Source organism: Caretta caretta, chromosome 5 (genome assembly GCF_965140235.1).
Source record: "Caretta caretta isolate rCarCar2 chromosome 5, rCarCar1.hap1, whole genome shotgun sequence".
Lineage (NCBI taxonomy): Eukaryota > Metazoa > Chordata > Testudines > Cheloniidae > Caretta > Caretta caretta.
Genome location: NC_134210.1, coordinates 97644856 through 97663907, shown reverse-complemented (window position 1 = coordinate 97663907; position 19052 = coordinate 97644856). Strand labels below are relative to the sequence as shown.

General features: G+C 41.5%; 1 protein-coding gene across 5 annotated transcripts in view; it reads right to left on the bottom strand.

Annotated features, from left to right (window-relative positions):
• CARNMT1 (carnosine N-methyltransferase 1) overlaps positions 1–19023 on the bottom strand; it is a 33923-nt gene extending 14900 nt beyond the window's left edge. For 2 of the 5 annotated variants that reach the window (XM_048851304.2, XM_048851303.2), the window contains exons 1-3: positions 18693–18867; positions 15675–15870; positions 14461–14624 (exon numbers count right to left, since the gene is read on the bottom strand). In XM_048851304.2, coding sequence (XP_048707261.1) covers positions 14461–14624; positions 15675–15870; positions 18693–18766 — 434 coding nt within the window. In that variant the 5' untranslated portion in view covers positions 18767–18867. Of the gene's footprint in view, positions 1–14460; positions 14625–15674; positions 15871–18692; positions 18879–18925 lie in introns of those variants that run through there. The other 3 variants (XM_048851309.2, XM_048851306.2, XM_048851307.2) reach the window with 3 other exon arrangements.
• Between the last annotated feature and the right edge of the window lie 29 nt (positions 19024–19052).

Genomic DNA, 19052 nt, shown 5'->3' with positions numbered 1-19052 from the left:
ATGTTTCCAAAGCATAAAGAGGAGTGGGGAAAGTCAGCTTTGGAAAGACTGGCTTCAAGAGACAAATCCAGATTGCAGCGAAGAAAATGCTGACCAGCTTTAAAGATGGTCTTCTTTAAAAAAGACCATGTATGCAGTATAATTATAGCCATGTCGGTTAGGTAATATCTTTTATTGGGCTAACTTCTTTCTCTCTCATCTACATAAGTCGGTTCAATAAAAGATATTACATCATCCACCTTAAAAAAAAAAAGTTACAAACTTGTTCCTTGAGATGTGTTGCACATGTCCCTTCCACTTCAGGTGTGCGCGCCCAGTGCACTGTTGGAGAGTTTCCCCTCAGAAGTACCCATCTGCTGCCCTGCGCTAATGCATGGTGGTATACAGGGTGGAACCACCCCAAATCCAATCAGTTCCTTTTTACTGGAGAGAACGATATGGAGGGTTAGTTATAGAATGGGCACATGCAACTTACGTCCAAGAACAACAGTTACTGAACAGGTTAGTAACTGTTTCTTCAAGTGATTGCACATATCCATTCTACTTTAGGTGACTCACAAGCAGTTCAATCCCACCTCCAGCTTGGAACCTACCTGAATAAGGACTGGAGGACCACATACCCAAATACAGCATCATCTCTAGATTGCTGAGAGTCAACAATGTGAGGCAAAGGTAAGCACTGAAGACCAAGTTGCTGCTTTACAAATGTCTAGGACAGGCACATGAGCTCGTAAGGCTGCAGAGGCTGCATGTGATGTAGAAGAATGTGCTTGTATTCTGCTTAGTGAAGCTACACTGGCCAAGTCATAACACAAGCCTATACAGGAGGATATTCAAGTTGAGATCCTTTGAGAAGAGACTGGGAGACCTTTCCTCCTATCTGCAACTGCCACAAACAACTGTGAGAATGATCTAAACTGTTTGTTAGTATTCTACTTGGACAGGACCACTCTCCTGATATCCAAAGCGTGGAGTCTCTCTTCATCCTCATGAGCATGAGGCTTCGGGAAGAAAGAAGGTAAGTACATTGCTTGACTGATACGAAAATGAGACACACCTTAGTAAGAAATTTTGGATGTGGACCTAGATAAACCTGTCTTTGTAGAAGACAGTGTATGGAGGAGAAGACAGAGCATACAATTCACCTACTCTCCTGGCAGAAGTGATTGGCACCAAAAAGAGTACCCTGATAGAGACACACAACAAGGAGCATATAGCTAACAATTCAAAGGAAGGAACCATAAGTTTTGACAACACCAAACTCAAGTCCCAAGGAGGAACAGGATGCTCCACCTGAGAGTACCACCTTTCCAAACCCTTCAAAAACCTTATTGACATAGTATTGGGGGGAAAAACAGAATTATCAATTGGAGTGTAGAAACCTAAAATAGCTGCTAAATGAACCTTAATTAAATGAATAGCCAGACATTGTTTCAGGAACAACAGATAGCTCAGAATATGATGTGGTGGAAACTGGACTTGGAAGACCTCTTTCTAGTGGGACAAGATGAAGAATCGTTTCCATTTAATCAGATAAGTATACTTAGTGTATGGTTTTCTATTCTTTAAAAGTGGATTTTGAATTTCCTTTGAACAAACTTCTTCCTGGGGCATTAACCACAGAGCATCCAGGCTGTCAGGTAGAGGACCTGCAGGTTGGGGAGGTGACTGTGGTCCTGGGAGACCAGATTTTGATCCAGTGGTAGAGTCAGCAGATCTTTGACCGAGAGGGACAGCAGAGTGGAAAACATTGCTGATGTCATGCTGGAGCTGCAACTTTGACTTGGGCATGAGCCTGTCTCATTTTCAACAATATCCTTGGTATGAGTGGGAGTGGAGAAAGTGTATACAAGAGCACGCTTGCCCAGGGCAACAGGAAAGGGTCCGTGAGGGACCCTGGACTGTGACCTTGTTGAGAACAAAACTGATTACACTTCCTGCTGACTTATGTTGCAAAGACATCTACACAGGGAGTCCCCCACAGCCACAAAACGGATAAGTGGTCAGTCATAAGACAGACCACTTATGACTAGTGAATGATCTGCTTAACCAGTCTGCCAGACCATTTTTCACACTTGCAATGTGAGAGGCTTTGAGGCTGATTGAACTGGCGATGCACAAGTCTCACAGCCTGAATGACTCTTGGCATAGCAGAGTCAACCAGATCCTCCTCGTCTGTAGGTACACGTAGACTTCTCTTGATATGAGGAAGGAAGACTTGACAAATCAGTTGAATGGCCCTCAATTCTCTGATGTTTATATGCAGAGTTAAATCCTGTATAGATCATAAAACTTGTGTCTGCAGAGAACCCAGGTGAGACCACCTGCCTGAGGGCATCTGTAACTAGGATTAAAGCTGATTGAGGAGAAGCAAATGGTACTCCAGGCACACACTTGAGGGGTCTGTCCCCCAGCCCAGCGTAGCCAGAATTTGAGTGGGCATTTGCACTGCCACATCTAGAGGGTGATGAATTGGCAAGTAAACTGAAGCCAGCCATCCTTGCCATTTCCTGAGATGGAGCCTGGCATGCTGGACTACATAAATGCATGAAGCCATACGCCCCAGAAGCCTGAGGCAATTTCATATTGTCATGGTGGGGATGAATTTTCAGGTCTAAAAGACTAGCCAGCATCTTCTGGAATTGTAATTGCAGGACAAATGCCTTGGCTTCTGCAGAGTTCAAGACTGCTCTTATGAACTATTTTTTGCACTGGAGACAGGACTTCTCTGTGCTGATAAGCAACCCTAGTGTATCGAAGATAGAATGGATGACTGTCACGCTGGACAGCAGCTGAGTCTTGGACTGGCCTCTCACCAACCAGTTGTCCAGGTAGGGAAAAACTTGAAATCTTAATTTTCTAAGAAATGCCACCACCACTGTCACACAGTTTGCAAACATACATAGGGAGCTGAACAGGCCAAATGGTAGGCATGCAAATTGGTAATGGCACTGGTTGACCATATATCTCAGGAATTTCCTGGGGCTCTGATGTATTGGCACATGGAAACCTGAGTCTTTCAAATTGATGGCAGCATACCCATCTCCAGGGAAGAGATAATAGAAGACAACATGACAATGTTAAATTTTATCTTTTTCCAGAGAGGTCTGTTGAGCTACCGCAGGTCTAGCATGGGTCTCCTTTTGCTTTTAGGACCAGGAAATAGCAGGAATAAAATCCCTTTTCTATGAGAAACTGCGGAACCTCCTCTGTGGCTGCCAAATGGAGGAGAGATTGCACCTCCCAAAGCAGAGCTTCCTCATGAGAGTGGTCCCTGAAGAGCGACTGGGAAGGGGCTTGGATAGGGTGACCAGATAGCAAGTGTGAAAAATCAGAATGGGTTGGGAGGTATATAGGTGCCTAGCTCAGACAAAGCCCCAAATATCAGGACATCTCGTCACCCTGGGCTTGGAAAAAGGGGGACAGAAATGAACTAAAGGGTGTATTCCACTGTACTTAAGACCCACTGGTCTCCAACGATTTGAGACCAAGCACTTGAGCAGGTAGATAGCAGGCTGGTAAACAGAGGGATAGGATAGGCTGCATGCTGTCCTTGACATAAACATAAAAATATTTGCTTAGAACTCCTAGTCTGTTTGGATGAACTAGAAGCTGCTGCAGAAGAAGGGGGGAGTTTTCTCCAGTAATCTCTGTTCTTTTTCCTCATTGGGTCATGGTAGCGAGGAATGAAAGCAACTAGTGATGTGGTTCCTGAGGACAAAACTGCTTTTAAATGCCTGAATATCAGGCCATGCAGCCTGTCAGTCTGCTCAGAGAAGAGTGACAACCCTTCAAAAGGAAGGTCTTGTATGGTCTGTTGGACCTCGAGGGAAACCTGGCAACTGGAGACATGAACATCTGTGAATCATAATGGCTGATGCCGTGACCCTAGCAGCAGAGTCGGCAGTGTCCACCCCCACCTGAAGTGAGGTTCTAGCCACTAATTTACCTCTTCAACAAGGCAAGAAATTCCTGTCTTGCATTCTCTGGCAATCTGTCTCTTTTAATATACCAAACCTCGGAAGTTGAAGTCATAGCACCCTAACAACCTCTGCAGTTCGCAATCCTGAAATGCAGGCCAGCCATCGAATAAAGTTTTCTGCAACAGGTCAAGTTTTGTAGCAGCCTTTGACTGCAAGGTAGACAATTGTTGCCCCTGGTGCTCTCTCATCGGCAGCTGAGACCACCAGTAACCCCGGAGAGAGGTGGGTGCAGAGGTGCTCAAACCATGGAGAGGGCTTGACAAAGGTCTGGCTGGGATGATTTAGTTGGGATTGATCCTGCTTTGAGGACCAGATGACCTCCTGAGGTCTCTTCCAACCCTAATCTTCTATGAGGGTACATGATATCTGCGCTCAGCTCGCTCTGATGTGGGGGAAGGAAAGATAGAGTCCACCACAGAACCTTGGTGGGCTCCAGGACAGCTACATTAATCAGAGCGCCACCCAAGAAGTCTAGCAGTTGCTAAAATGTCAATCAGCCTGTGGAATGACAAGAAAATCTCTTCCACCTGGATAGCCAAGGCAGAAACCACCCTTTTTAAAAGGTCCTGGTGGACCCTCTAATCATCTGAACCACTGCCTCATCAGGTAATGAAGAGGACAAAGCCATAATCGGCTGAGGTGGAGCCCCCTCTGGCCTTTCAAAGGGAGAGTCGCCTGAGCAATATCTTCCTGCATGGTACGAGCATCGTATTGGTCACTGACTCCTAGTGTACTTGGCAGGATGGTTCTTAACACCTACTTGATCTTACAGAAGTGGGTGGGCACAAAGAGTACCCAGACATCTGTGGGAATCCCAAAGCATTCCAGAATGGCACTGGGAAAGCCCAGAAACTCAATTACTTTTGGCCCATGGATCCCTACAGGCTGGCCTGGAAGGGCTCTACTGTGGATACAAGGAGTGGTAAGCCCTCTGAGGGAAACGGCAAGGTGCACGACACGACTGTGAGACGTATGAACAGACCTTTTAGTCTGAAGATAAATCAGCCTCTTCTGACCAAGGCAGGCTGGGGGACTGATCCTGTCGGTGCCTGTGATCAGCGTTGGGAGCCTGCGGACAACGATACTGGAGAAATCGTCGCTGGCTTTCCTCTTCACAGCACTGTATGATAGACATTTGGATATCCAGAGGTGCCCACAGTACTTAACACAGTATTGTAGTAGCTGGCAAAGTGTGACCTGCAGTTGTCGGTACCGTGTGAAAAGACACCTGTATCACGAGCAACACCGGTACCTAGAGGCTGATCAAGTCCCTTGTCGCAGCAAATGCCTCCTGAGTTGATGGCACAAGGATAGCCTCCAGTTGGTGGGTAGAAGCAGACTGCACTGATTAGCTCGATGATGCCATCTCAGGGGATGGTCTTGATAATGCCTGTGCTGGAGTCGATGGTCTCAGCTTCAAATTGACTATTTCCATTGTCTGCATGCCTGCCAGCCTTCAGTACAGGGGATCGCCCTTTCACTGATGTTGAGTCCTTGGAGGCCAACTTGCAATGTTTCTCTCTCAGCTCTGAGGAAGACAATCAGTGCTGGGACTCAGCCAATACAGGTGGAGCACTCCTCACTGAAACCAAAGTGCTTTGGCACCCATTTGAAACAGGAAAGTCTCTCAGATGGAGGGAGCAGAGCTGAATCTATCAGGAGAAATTAAAGTCTGGCCTCCCTGTGTCTCTTGGTTCTAGTTTAAAGTCCCTGCAAATTTGACACCAATCGCTGACATGCAACTCTGCATCACACTTCAGGCAACTTGGAGTGGGGGGGGGGCGCGTCTCTCACTAGCACTGGTTTCTTGCAGGAGTGGAAGGGCTTGTATCCTGGTGACTGAGGCATGCCTTGGCAATGGTAACAATACTCAGAACAGGAACTGAAGTGTTTAAAAAGATAAACACCATAAAAAAAATTTAACTATCACTAACTAATACTATAAACTACTAACCTATTGGTGCCAGTAACAAGGACCAGTACTAAGGCAGAGATGATGTACTCCATCCAGGAACTTGAGTGGTGGCGATAGAGATTTTGAGGAAATTCCTTGTACTCAAGTGAATCAGCTCTAGCCAATGCCTGGACTCATGTTAGCTAACTTTAAGGGTTAAACATTTCTTCAGTCCTTGGATCGTGAGAAATTAATCTCTATGTGCCTTTGTAAAGGAGGAAAGAGATGTTCATTGTGCTTTTGCATAAGAATTATTCACAAAAAGAAAAGGAGTACTTGTGGCACCTTAGAGACTAACCAATTTATTTGAGCATAAGCTTTCGTGAGCTACAGCTCACTTCATTGGATGCATGCTGATGAAGTGAGCTGTTGCTCACGAAAGCTTATGCTCAAATAAATTGGTTAGTCTCTAAGATGCCACAAGTACTCCTTTTCTCTTTTTGCGAATACAGACTAACACAGCTGTTACTCTGAAACTTATCATTATGCAAGGCACTGCATTTAGCCGTATGGAGTGGAAATCTATCAACTGCATGAAAAAACTTGTACAGATACAGACAGACATAGTCTTCCTTTCCAAATGCAAACAGATGGACATCGTACCAAAAGGACTGAAGGTAAAAAATCCATTACAATCTACATACCACACAGACTATGCTGACAGCTTGTGCCACATGCTCTCAAAGAAACTGCGGAATCACCTGATCAACATCCTCTACAGCAAACAGGGAAAGATTAAGAATGAGCTCTCAAAAATGGATACTCTCATAAAAAAAACCCAACCTTCCACACAAACTTCCTCGTGGCTGGACTTCACTAAAACTAGACAAGCCATTTACAACACACACTTTGCTTCTCTACAAAAGAAAAAAGACACTACACTTTCTAAACTACTACATGTCACAAGGGGCCACAGCAAAGGTTCCCTCAACCCACCCAGCAATATTGTTAACCTATCCAACTATACTCTCAGCCCAGCAGAAGCAGCTGTCCTATCTCGGGGCTTCTCCTTCTGCCCCTCCACCCCCACAAACATGATACAGTTCTGTGGTGACCAAGAATCCTATTTTTGACGTCTCCGACTCAAGGAATATTTCCAACATACCTCTGAACAACATACTAATCCACAGAGACCTCCCTACCAACACTACAAAAAGAAGGATTTTAGGTGGACTCCTCCTGAAGGTTGAAACAGCAGACTGGACTTCCACATAGAGTGCTTCCGCCGACGTGCACGGGCTGAAATTGTGGAAAAGCGGCATCACTTGCTCCATACTCTCAGCCGTGCAGAACACAATGCCATCCACAGCCTTAGAAACAACTCTGACATCATAATCAAAAAGGCTGACAAAGGAGGTGCTGTTGTCATCATGAATAGGTCGGAATATGAACAAGAGGCTGCTCAGCAGCTCTCCAACACCACTTTCTACAAGCCATTACCCTCTGATCCCACTGAGAGTTACCAAAAGAAACTACAGCATTTGCTTAAGAAACTCCCTGAAAAAGCACAAGATCAAATCTGCACACACACACCCCTAGAACCCCAACCTGGGATATTCTATCTACTACCCAAATCCATAAACCTGGAAATCCTGGGTGCCCCATCATCTCAGGCATTGGCACCCTGACAGCACAACTGTCTGGCTATGTATACTCCCTCCTCAGGCCCTACGCTACCAGCACTCCCAGCTACCTTCGAGACACCACTGACTTCCTGAGGAAACTACAATCCATCGGTGATCTTCCAGATAACACCATCCTGGCCACTATGGATGTAGAAGCCCTCTACACCAACATTCCACACAAAGATGGACTACAAGCCATTAGGAACAATATCCCCAACAATGTCACGGCTAACCTGGTGGCTGAACTTTGTGACTTTGTCCTTACCCATAACTATTTTACATTTAGGGACAATGTATACCTTCAGATCAGCGGCACTGCTATGGGTACCCGCATGGCCCCACAGTATGCCAACATTTTTATGGCTGACTTAGAACAACGCTTCCTCAGCTCTCGACCCCTAACGCCCCTACTCTACTTGCGCTATATTGATGACATCTTCATCATCTGGACCCATGGAAAAGAAGCCCCTGAGGAATTCCACCATGATTTCAACAATTTCCATCCCACCATCAACCTCAGCCTGGTCCAGTCCACACAAGAGATCCACTTCTGGACACTACAGTGCTAATAAACGATGGTCACATAACCACCACCCTACACCGGAAACCTACTGACCGCTATTCCTACCTACATGCCTCCAGCTTTCACCCTGACCACACCACACGATCCATCGTCTACAGCCAAGCTCTGCGATACAACCGCATTTGCTCCAACCCCTCAGACAGAGACACACACCTACAAGATCTCTATCAAGCATTCTTACAACTACAATACCCACCTGCGGAAGTGAAGAAACAGATTGATAGAGCCAGAAGAGTTCCCAGAAGTCACCTACTACAGGACAGGCCTAACAAAGAAAATAACAGAACGCCACTAGCTGTCACCTTCAGCCCCCAACTAAAACCCCTCCAACGCATTATTAAGGATCTACAACCTATCCTGAAGGATGACCCAACACTCTCACAAATCTTGGAAGACAGGCCAGTCCTTGCGTACAGACAGCCCCCCAACCTGAAGCAAATACTCACCAGCAACCACATACCAAACAACAGAACCACTAACTCAGGAACCTATCCTTGCAACAAAGCCCGTTGCCAACTGTGCCCACATATCTATTCAGGGGACACCATCACAGGGCCTAATAACATCAGCCACACTATCAGAGGCTCGTTCACCTGCACATCCACCAATGTGATACATGCCATCATGTGCCAGCAATGCCCCTCTGCCATGTACATTGGTCAAACTGGACAGTCTCTACGTAAAAGAATAAATGGACACAAATCAGATGTCAAGAATTATAACATTCATAAACCAGTCGGAGAACACTTCAATCTCTCTGGTCACGCGATTACAGACATGAAAGTTGCTATATTACAACAAAAAAACTTCAAATCCAGACTACAGCGAGAAACTATTGACTTGGAATTCATTTGCAAATTTGATACAATTAACTTAGGCTTGAATAGAGACTGGGAGTGGCTAAGTCATTATGCAAGGTAACCTATTTCCCCTTGTTTTTTCCTACCCCCCAGACGTTCTTGTTAAACCCTGGATTTGTGCTGGAAATGGCCCACCTTGATTATCATACACATTGTAAGGAGAGTGGTCACTTTAGATAAGCTATTCCTGTTGGTAATAGGTATTTTTTCATAGGGTGGGAGGAGGTATTTTTTCATGCTTTGTGTGTATATATAAAGATCTTCTACACTTTTCCACAGTATGCATCCAATGAAGTGAGCTGTAGCTCACGAAAGCTTATGCTCAAATAAATTGGTTAGTCTCCAAGGTGCCACAAGTACTCCTATTCTTTTTGCGAATACAGACTAACACGGCTGTTACTCTGAAACCAGGAACATACAGTGTGCCATCAATCCTTCTCCTGCTCTTGGCATCACCACTCTGCCTACAGCATGATCCTATCATGGAGGCCATACAGAATGGCAGTAGAGGGTCACATAAGTTTGCACTGCTCTGAAAGAATTACACGAGCCACAGTGAGGGCTGGAATCTGGCCCAATATGAGAATAGAAAACAAGTGATGATATGGTACCTGAGTGCATGGAGCTATAAACAAGCTGTCAATGTGGCTTGGGCATTTCTTTAAGAGATAACATATGAAACCAGCTATGTCAGATCCTCATGTTCACTGTCTAGACAACTGTGCTACCTTATAGAACTCCCATCCATTTTATTCTTAACACTAGAGTGTGTGAACCAATACAAATTATTCTAACTAGGTACTTCATGCATAATTCTAGCAAAACAAATTTTAAAAGAAACTACCAGGTGACTCTTATCCTGACAATTCTCATACTGATAACCGTTTGTGTATATATTTTCCCGTAACCACACTTGACATCTAGGTGAATCTGTTGACATTACCAATCTCGATAGCATTCCTTAAATGTTATTTTCTAGGTGAGAGGTCATGTTCATACCAGAGAGTTTCATCCTCAAAGTGCACTTAGAGCAGACCTCCATAAAAGAGAATTTCAGAATTCCATGGCCATACTCGAAAGTTTAAGAGTTATAAACTCTGTATATAGTTAGATAAAAGTCCCATTTTCTAAGTCTAGTCAGAAGTTCTACCCATTGGTTTGATCACAAGATCCTGTGGCTGCTTTTCCCATTAGAAGCAAAGAGAAATGAATTTTAATTTTCAGCTTCCAACATCTCTAAGATTCCCACTCCCCAACCTTCTAGAACCAACTCTGATGGAAGAAAGGGGAAACACCATCTGCCCCATATTCAACAGCGAGAGTACCTTAAACACTGCTCTCTGCTCAGATGGGGCACCTTGCATTCCCTTCCATATCTTAACAAACTTGATTCCTCCTGTGAAGGGAAGCAGCTGTTCCCCACCAACATCCAAAAAGAGGAAGCAGGTTAGTAATATCCTTTTTTGCCCATACAAGTTTCTTCTTCTACAGAGTGGGCAAGGATGATGGGAAGAGAACACTGCTAGTAAACTCCAAAAATAGATGAACATACAAAATGGGTACTACTCTGTACTGCATCTGTTGCCCTAAAGAGGCATAATAATCTGAAGCCAGAGATCTTCCAGATTCTAGCAAATAAACCACCCTGGATATGAGCATAGACATGATACACTGCAGAGAGAAATAAATGTATTATGTAAGCACCACTCACATTTCCATCATTGAGTAGTGTTTTAAACATAGCAAATTCTTTTAAATTACTATAGTATGCACTAAAGAAATCCAACGTATAGTATTAAAACATAGAAAAGATGTTTGTGCTTTTATTTCACAGAAACTCAGCTGAAGTGGAACTGAGATATGATTGAGTGGCCTAAACTAAACCAATGGGGACTAAAAACAATGCTAGACCTCCAACCAGCATTTTAGAACAAATATCTTGGTCATATAGCTACTGGGATGGAACCGATATCAAATATTTTGTCTAAGTGAAAAAAAATAACTCTTAAAATCATCATGTAGCTGTCAACTGAAGTCAATCTATGCCAGGATATTGCTTCCTACATGCAAGTGTAAAGTTTGACTTGAGTTTGTTGATCACAAATCAAAGGTTTTGACTTTTACCACTTCAGGCATACAGTGTTAAGATGCTGAAACAGAGAGAGCTTTTCCATGGCCAAATTTTTGAAAATTTTAATCTGAGAGTTAATTTTTAACATTAAGACCATTACTCTTAAAAGTTAATTGAATATGATCCCTCCTTTAGCTCTGCATCTGTTCAGAATCTGCCCCATACAGATCTGTACAGAAACTTCAATTAACTTGCAGTGGCTGATCCAATTTATTTATTTTTGAATTTATTTAGTGCATCTGTTAACACTCACTCTGAATATGTGTAAAACCTGAATCACTTACAGTTAAAACACAACATGATTAATCCAATTCACAGAGCACTTCTGCCTTAGGAAAAGCCAAACAAAATTAAGGATACTTGAGAAAACTGAAGCTTATTGTTTCATATACTGTGCTAAAAATATAAATTGGATGAAATTTTGAAGAGTGCTTAAGGGCTCGGTACTTTGGATAGTCTTATCCAATGTGTCTTGTTGGGAAAAGTTATCTAGGAATGACAGCTTTTTTTAAACTCATAGTTCAAGATAGGCTTTAGTCTGAAAAGTCTACATATCTGTTTCCAAACACGGTGAACAACAAATAATATGCTTGCACCATAAACATTTTATAAATACTTATATCCAGCTGGTCGCGTAAGAAATGGGAAAATAATTTAGACTTGACAAATTTAATCAGAACTGCTTTTACACATATACCATTTTTAAATCATTAGGAACAATTTGGCTCAATGCCAATAAAAGAGGTTTTCCACCTTCCTTTAACGTCACTGGCCTCTAAATATGCCCTCAGGCAAAAAGCCTGGACAGATAGGCATTGCTTTGCTGCATTATCTACAGTCTGAGTGGTCGCTAGGTGTAGCTTTTTGTAGATCACATTACAGTAATCCTATGAGACAAAGCTATAATAACTATGGCAAGGTCCACATCTAAAAGGAGTCATGATTTGCTAGCCAACCACAGGTGGGAAAGCAAAAAGACACTAACTTGCTCATATAACCTGAAGAGGTAGAGGCAAAAAGCCACATAAAGGAAAAAATTAGGATTCAGAATTCTAAAGTAAAGAATTTCTCCTACCTCAGTTTTTGGGCTCAAGTCCAGATCTTTACTGTATTTCAAAACTATGGTCAGTTACAGTTATTTTATACTACTAAGCAGTTTATTCTGAATATGATTTCTTCACAGTTACATATTTTCCTATCAAAGCCATTTGACATAAAAACATTAGTCATGGCTCCACAGTTAAGGTTTGGGCAAGTTCTGCATTTGAAACAAGAGACTTAACTTGCATTATGAATGAAGAACGCACAGTATCTTCCCCAAAATTAAAGCTCTTTCTCGAAGTACAGAATGAATAAAAAGTTTTAAAATATTTGTTAAGCAAATGTTTTTCACTATTTACCAAATTTAACATACATGGATTCATAAGTACTGCTTTCACCTATGGGTTACAAGTCAAAAAAAGATTTAAATTTTCTTTCTACATCATTTTTCCTGGTAGGAACAGTACACTTAAGATATCTGAAGTGAAAAGCTTAATAAATATTCTCCAACGTTCATCCGATTTGGCTTTCATATAGAAAACTGCTTCAGAGTTGCCATTGCAAATTCAGTTACAGGAACTGCAAATGGTTTTGGGAGTGACGCACCATCATAGCCTTCCTACAAAGCAAAACTAAAAGAGGGATTCCATGTAGCCAAATATAAAAAACTTGTTAGCCTTTAAGACAAGGATCTGTCTTACACACAGGCTTCCATTTCACAAGAAAAAGCCACTGACAATATTGATGCTTGAACTGCACTAACATACCTATGAAATTTAGAATAATATAATAATGAATAAATATCCGCAACAAAGGGCAACTTTCTATTTTTATCATTTTTATGAGGGAATTTCTAAACAGAAGATAACTTTACTTAAATGTATAAAAACTAAACTTACTGTACCTTTTCTATAAGAAGACATTCCTGAATGCATTGTATCTAACAAGGGAAGAGTATTCAAGTTATATTTTTGAAAGTGCTATACAAATCTCATCTTCCAATGAAATCTTAGTGGGCTAAGTCAGGGTTCTCAAACTCTCCAGACTACTGTACACCTTTCAGGAGTCTGATTTGTCTTGTTTACCCAAAGTTTCACCTCACTTAAAAACTATTTGCTTACAAAATCAGACATAAAAATACTAAAGTGTCACAGCACACTATTACTGAAAAATTTATTATTCTCATTTTTACCATATAATTATAAAATAAAGCAACTGGAATATAAATATTGTACCTAAATTTCAGTGTGATACTTGAGCCTGTTTTGCACTGTCTGAGGAAGCTATTGGCTGTAGCAAGCTTAGGCTACAGCCAGAGCTATCAGTCCTCACTTTTATAAACACCGAGTTCACAAATGAAATTAAAACATAAGTGTCAGTGCGCCACTGTTTTTCCTCATTAAAAGAGCCTCAGTAAGTTTAAAAGTGAAATCATGTTTATTTATGACAACTGCACTAATTTCAGTAACTAAATCATTTATATTTACCTTCTTAGGACATGGATTTCATTAATGAGTTGTTTTCTCATTTTTATTACTATATCACTTTTGGTAAATAAATTTGCTCTTTTTAGGTTGTTACCGTATCAGCATTCATCCTACCTTCAGACACACAGACATGCGTTACTCTTTGTCAAGTCACTTATCAAGATATGCACACAAACAGATGAGAATTTTACAAGATACATTGTATCTTGTGTCTGAAATCAATATTGGGCCTGAACACTTACAAACAGGATTGTAAATGTAATAAAGCCATACTAGGGGTGAAGGAACTTTTACTCATTTCCTCTCCCCTCTCACCAAGGATAACCACATTTTACTTCCCCTTCCCTTCAAGGGATCGTATATTATGGCTTCCTCTTGAGCTGAGGCAAGTTGGACATGGATCCTATCACAGCACTCTCAGCAGCTGCCAAACTGGAACTTTGATTCCTTGTATTGTGCTGCTGTGGAATCACTAGGCTTAACTATATTACAACTTTTTGAACTCACATAATAAAAATATATTTAGACCTTTCAATATTGGCCCATAGAGAGACAATACATAATTCTGATTTATTATTTCTCGGTTTAACGTTTTGTATTCTACTGTACTACCCTACCATACAAGCATTTTTTGTTTATGCAATTAACCCAATGCTATTTGCACTTATTTTTAAATATTTTTAAATTCAAGCTTTTTTTTTTCCCACTCTCTATAAACTTTTTACAAGTGGCGTGCAACATGGAAGGCCTATATATTTTCTTTTATAATAAATCTTAAAAACAAAGCACTATTTACCATCTCTCTTTTGGAAAGTTCTTTACAATTTCATTAATGATTGGCTGGTAGCAGGAATCTCTCTCAGGTTTCCCCGTTTCACTCCAGTCTCTTACAAACTGTTTCAAAGTGGACTTTAATTTATCCATGTCAAACGTTGACGCTGGCACAATCTTCCCATTTTCCTGATTAAAGGGCAAATAAAAGTTAGACAAAAAATAAATCCAGAAATTTAAGACGTCAAACAACCTTAGCTTTGAATACTGAAACAGACATGCTGTAGCAGCTATATGGGTGGTTTAGTTGATAAATCACTCGCCTCTCACCTCTGGGACCAGGGCTCAAATCCAGCTTACAGTCCTATATGAAATGAGTTTGGTGGTATCAGCTCAGCCCTCAATAGACCAGCGTCCACATCACAAAACCAATATATAATATAGCATAATTCAGCACAACTGGTAGTCCTTATTCAGGAAAGGACAAGGGGTGAGCTAGTATGGAGACCGAACAACCTCTCACTCTGAGAGGAAGGTCCCTCCAGGTCATTGATGAGGCAGCATGGAGAAGCTCACACTGGAGCTGCCCAGAACTGTACCCAGCCTATGGATACAAAAAAAAAAAAAAAAAAAAAAAAAAGAAGACTTCAGTTTCCATCACTGCCAGTCCCTTAAGGTTCATAAGTGTAAAACTTCATTACAAAAATAGAAAAATGTAGATCAAGTAGGGGGAAAATTATGCTAAAATTTTACAGAACTATAATACCACAAATAGTTAACTTACCTAAAACCCATAGGTGATTAAGAATGGTGTAAACTAATGTACTACAAAAACATTATTTATGGTCAATGCAGCCAAGTGAAAAGTCAACTTTAAAAAAATAACTTGGATACAGTTAGAACTCCAATGGAGTTCTATCATACTGATCTGTTATTAAGAGTAATTACTGACACTTGCCATAGCAGACAAGTACTGTTCTCCTGAATGATTAACTGTACCTATATTATAGAAAAAATAGCCAGAGATGCCTTTATTGAAAAACTATACAATATAATTCATCATGCCTATAAGACATGCAAAGGTGAGGGGGCAGGGTAATTAAGCAAATATGAATTCATGAGGGGGGGGGGGGGAACAAAAGAAATGGAAACCTGAAGTGAGAAAAAGAAATAAAAAACTAAAAAAATGTACAGAAATTTTTACTTCTGAAATATGAAAAGCGTCCAATTTTTACATACATCTTCTCCATATTCTTTATTTTCAAACATATGTTTGCACTCATTCACAATGGTCTGTAGGATCTCTTGATTATGATCAATGCATTTCCGAATCTTGTCCAGATGAAGAAGAAATTGAGGAAGTAGGTTTTGTTGGTTAACTGGGAGGGATCTAAACTGTCTCTCTGTTCTGTTCACTTGCTCATGCATATTAGTTCTAGAAAATAAAAAAAGTTAAAGTCTGTCAGTGTTTAGCTTCAACTATAAATGCAAAGAACTCACATTTGAAGACACCCCAGATTACAGCTACCACAACTTCTCCATCTTTACTCAAAAAGCTTCGATCTCATTTCACAATAATCCTCTAACCAAGCCAAAAAACCTCAATTCATAAGAATTTTATAGAGAATGTGGTTATTTTTGACTGCATATTATGAAGCAGTTATCTATTCCCAGATCTGTGCACATTAGCGTCACCATCAATGGCACTGGTTCACAAACTGAAGTCTACATTGGTTTTAATACCATTAGAAATTCATGCAAATAAGACTGATTCGGAAAACGGTTTGAAAATATCAAGCTTTTAACTGTGCATTGAAAAAGTAAAGAAAATAATATTAGAAGTACACACGCTATGCTGCTTAAGATACAAGGAACTCACTTCACTTTTAATATCACTATAAGGAAGAAGTTTTTGTCAATATATCTACCTGAACCATGATCCTTAAAGACTTATGCACATGCTTACCTCTTCACACTGAACAGTCCAATTAAATCAACAGAACTACTCACAATATGGAAAATTAAGTATGTGGATAAATCACTACACAATTGAGGCCTTAGTTCTCTACCTTGAACCCCTCATTAACAGAAAATTTAAGTACGAACACAAATTTCACTGTAACTACATAGGATAAAGTTGCTGTCTTCATTTTTAATTCTGATCTATACAATATTTTCAAATCAATGTAAATTAAGGGTATTCCATAGCAAATTTAAGAACAGAAGAATGTACATACTGGGTCAAACTAATGGTCCACCTAGCCCAGTATCCTGTCTTCTAACACCTTCAGATGCCAGATGCTTCAGAGAAAATGAATTTAAGAGGGCAATTTATCGAGTGATCCATCCCATCATCCATTCCCAGCTTCTGGCAACCAGAGGTTTAAGGAGACCCAGAGCATGTGGTTGCATCCCTGACCATCTTGTCTAAAAGCCACTGATGCACCTATCCTCCGTGAACTTATCTAATTATTTTTGAACCCATTTATACTTTTGGCCTTCACAACATCTCCTGACAACAAGCTACACAGGTTGACTGTGCATTGTGCAAATCTGCAGCTATTACTTTCGCTGTGTGACCCTTATTTCTTGTGTTACATGAAGGGATAAACAACTCTTCCTTATTCTCTTTCTCCACACCATTCATGATTTTGGAGACCTCTATCATATCTCCCCTTAATCATCTCTCTTCTAAACTGAACAGTCCCTGTCTTTTTAATCTCTCCTCACAAGGAAGCTATTCCATGATTTTGTTACCCTTCTCTATACTTCTTCCAATTCTAATACAGCTTTTTTGAGATGGGTCGATGAGAACTGCATGCAGTATTCAAGGCATACCACAGGATTATGGTTTTTAATATATGAGAGAGAGGCATTAGGATATTTTCTGTCTTATTAGCTATCCCTTTCTTAATGGTTGCTAAGACAGTCATGTAGAGACATTCTCTCCTCTGAATTGGAACTCACTTCATTCACAGTTTACATGGGTATCTAAAACCACTCATTTCATATTTCTATATTCAAGCATTTGGACTGTTGAAGAGACACCCTTTAATTTCAATAACCTTGGTACAGTTTATAAAAATAAAGCTATTTGAAACATGTTTTATTGACACTAATTATTAAATATGGAGCTCATTTCAACTGAATCTGGTTAAAGCTCTTTTGAAAGAGATGGTCCTATAATTTAAAGATCATGAATGACACCTAACATTGTCCAAACAAGACCACTACACTATAATGGCCCCAGATGTTAAGTTAGTCAATTGAAATATAAAAAGTATAATATGGATCATAACATCCCAAATCTGTTTCATGTATTTAAATTTGCTAAAAGGTTCTAAAGTGACGGAAGACATATGATTTCCAAGTTAATGTCACAAGTGTGGCTATAAACAGTTGCTTTCTCTAGATCATTTATTTTTGGTTTAAACTATTTGATGTGTCTCCTCTGTTCTATACATTCGGGAGAAAATTATTTTTGAAGCTTTCTACTCTAGCTTATTGTTTTTTGAAGGGCCATAAAGCACTATTTTGGTAGGAAACCAAGCTCAGAGAGTTAGTTATATCCTTCAACGTCAGTACTGAATACAATGCTGTTAACTGACCTGGTTTTTGCAGTGTTTTAATAGTCTGTAAAGTTCAATCTCAACAGTCCAAAATAAATGTTTATGAATAATTATGTACTTTTACATTTATTATCCAAAACTCAATCAGGTTCACTTCAAAAAACAGAAAAATGTGCTTCTCACTTCATCTCCTGTAATTAAGCAACTTTGCCCGAAAGGGAAGATATGAAGATCCCTCAACACGCTTCTAGTATTTCTCCAGCTAACAAAGCACCAGCTTAACCAACATGCTCTGCTATCACTTCTATACATGCACTCAGCTCCACTTCTAAATAAGTTTGTATTTCCACAGTTATAAGAGAAAAACTAGAAACAACTGTCATGGGGGGACAGAGAGAGCGATGGGGAGCAGACACACACCTGTGGCGTGGGGGGTGGGATGGGAGAGAAAGGGGCGCATGGGAGAAAATGGGCAGAAAGGTTATATAGGCAGTGACTTCCTGGCTCCACCCGGCTAGTTTCTTCGGGGTCAGGGCGGGGGAAGCCCAGGCCTGGGAATTGGGTAGGGGGTCTCGTCTCTCGGCCTCGGGGGAGGGGGGCGTGCGGCGGGGTCTCTCGGATTCAGGAAACCTGGCGGGGGGGGGGGGGGGGGAGTCCCTGGTCTTCCGCGGAGCAGGGTATCGGTTACCCGTAATATCGGAAGGCGTTGATAATTCTCCGGAAATGCTCCCCCTCCAGCCGCTCCTCCTCCTCCTCCTCCATCCTGCTCACCGTCCCCTGCTCCGGCTGCTTTCGCCTGAGCCGCTCGCTGCTGAACGGAACCTCCCCGTCGTCGCAGCCTGCCCGGTCTCGCCACGGCCGCTGTTCCCCCCCATCCCCTTCCCAGTCCCCCTGCCGGCGCCCCCTGAGCATCGCCCTGACCGAGGTGTGTCCTCCTCGCCTCAGGGCTGCGGCTGCAGCGGGAGCTGCCCCTTCCAGGACAGGCCGCACGCGGCCGACAACTCCAACGCTTTCCCCGCCCGCTTCCGGCACGAGCGAAAGAGGCGCA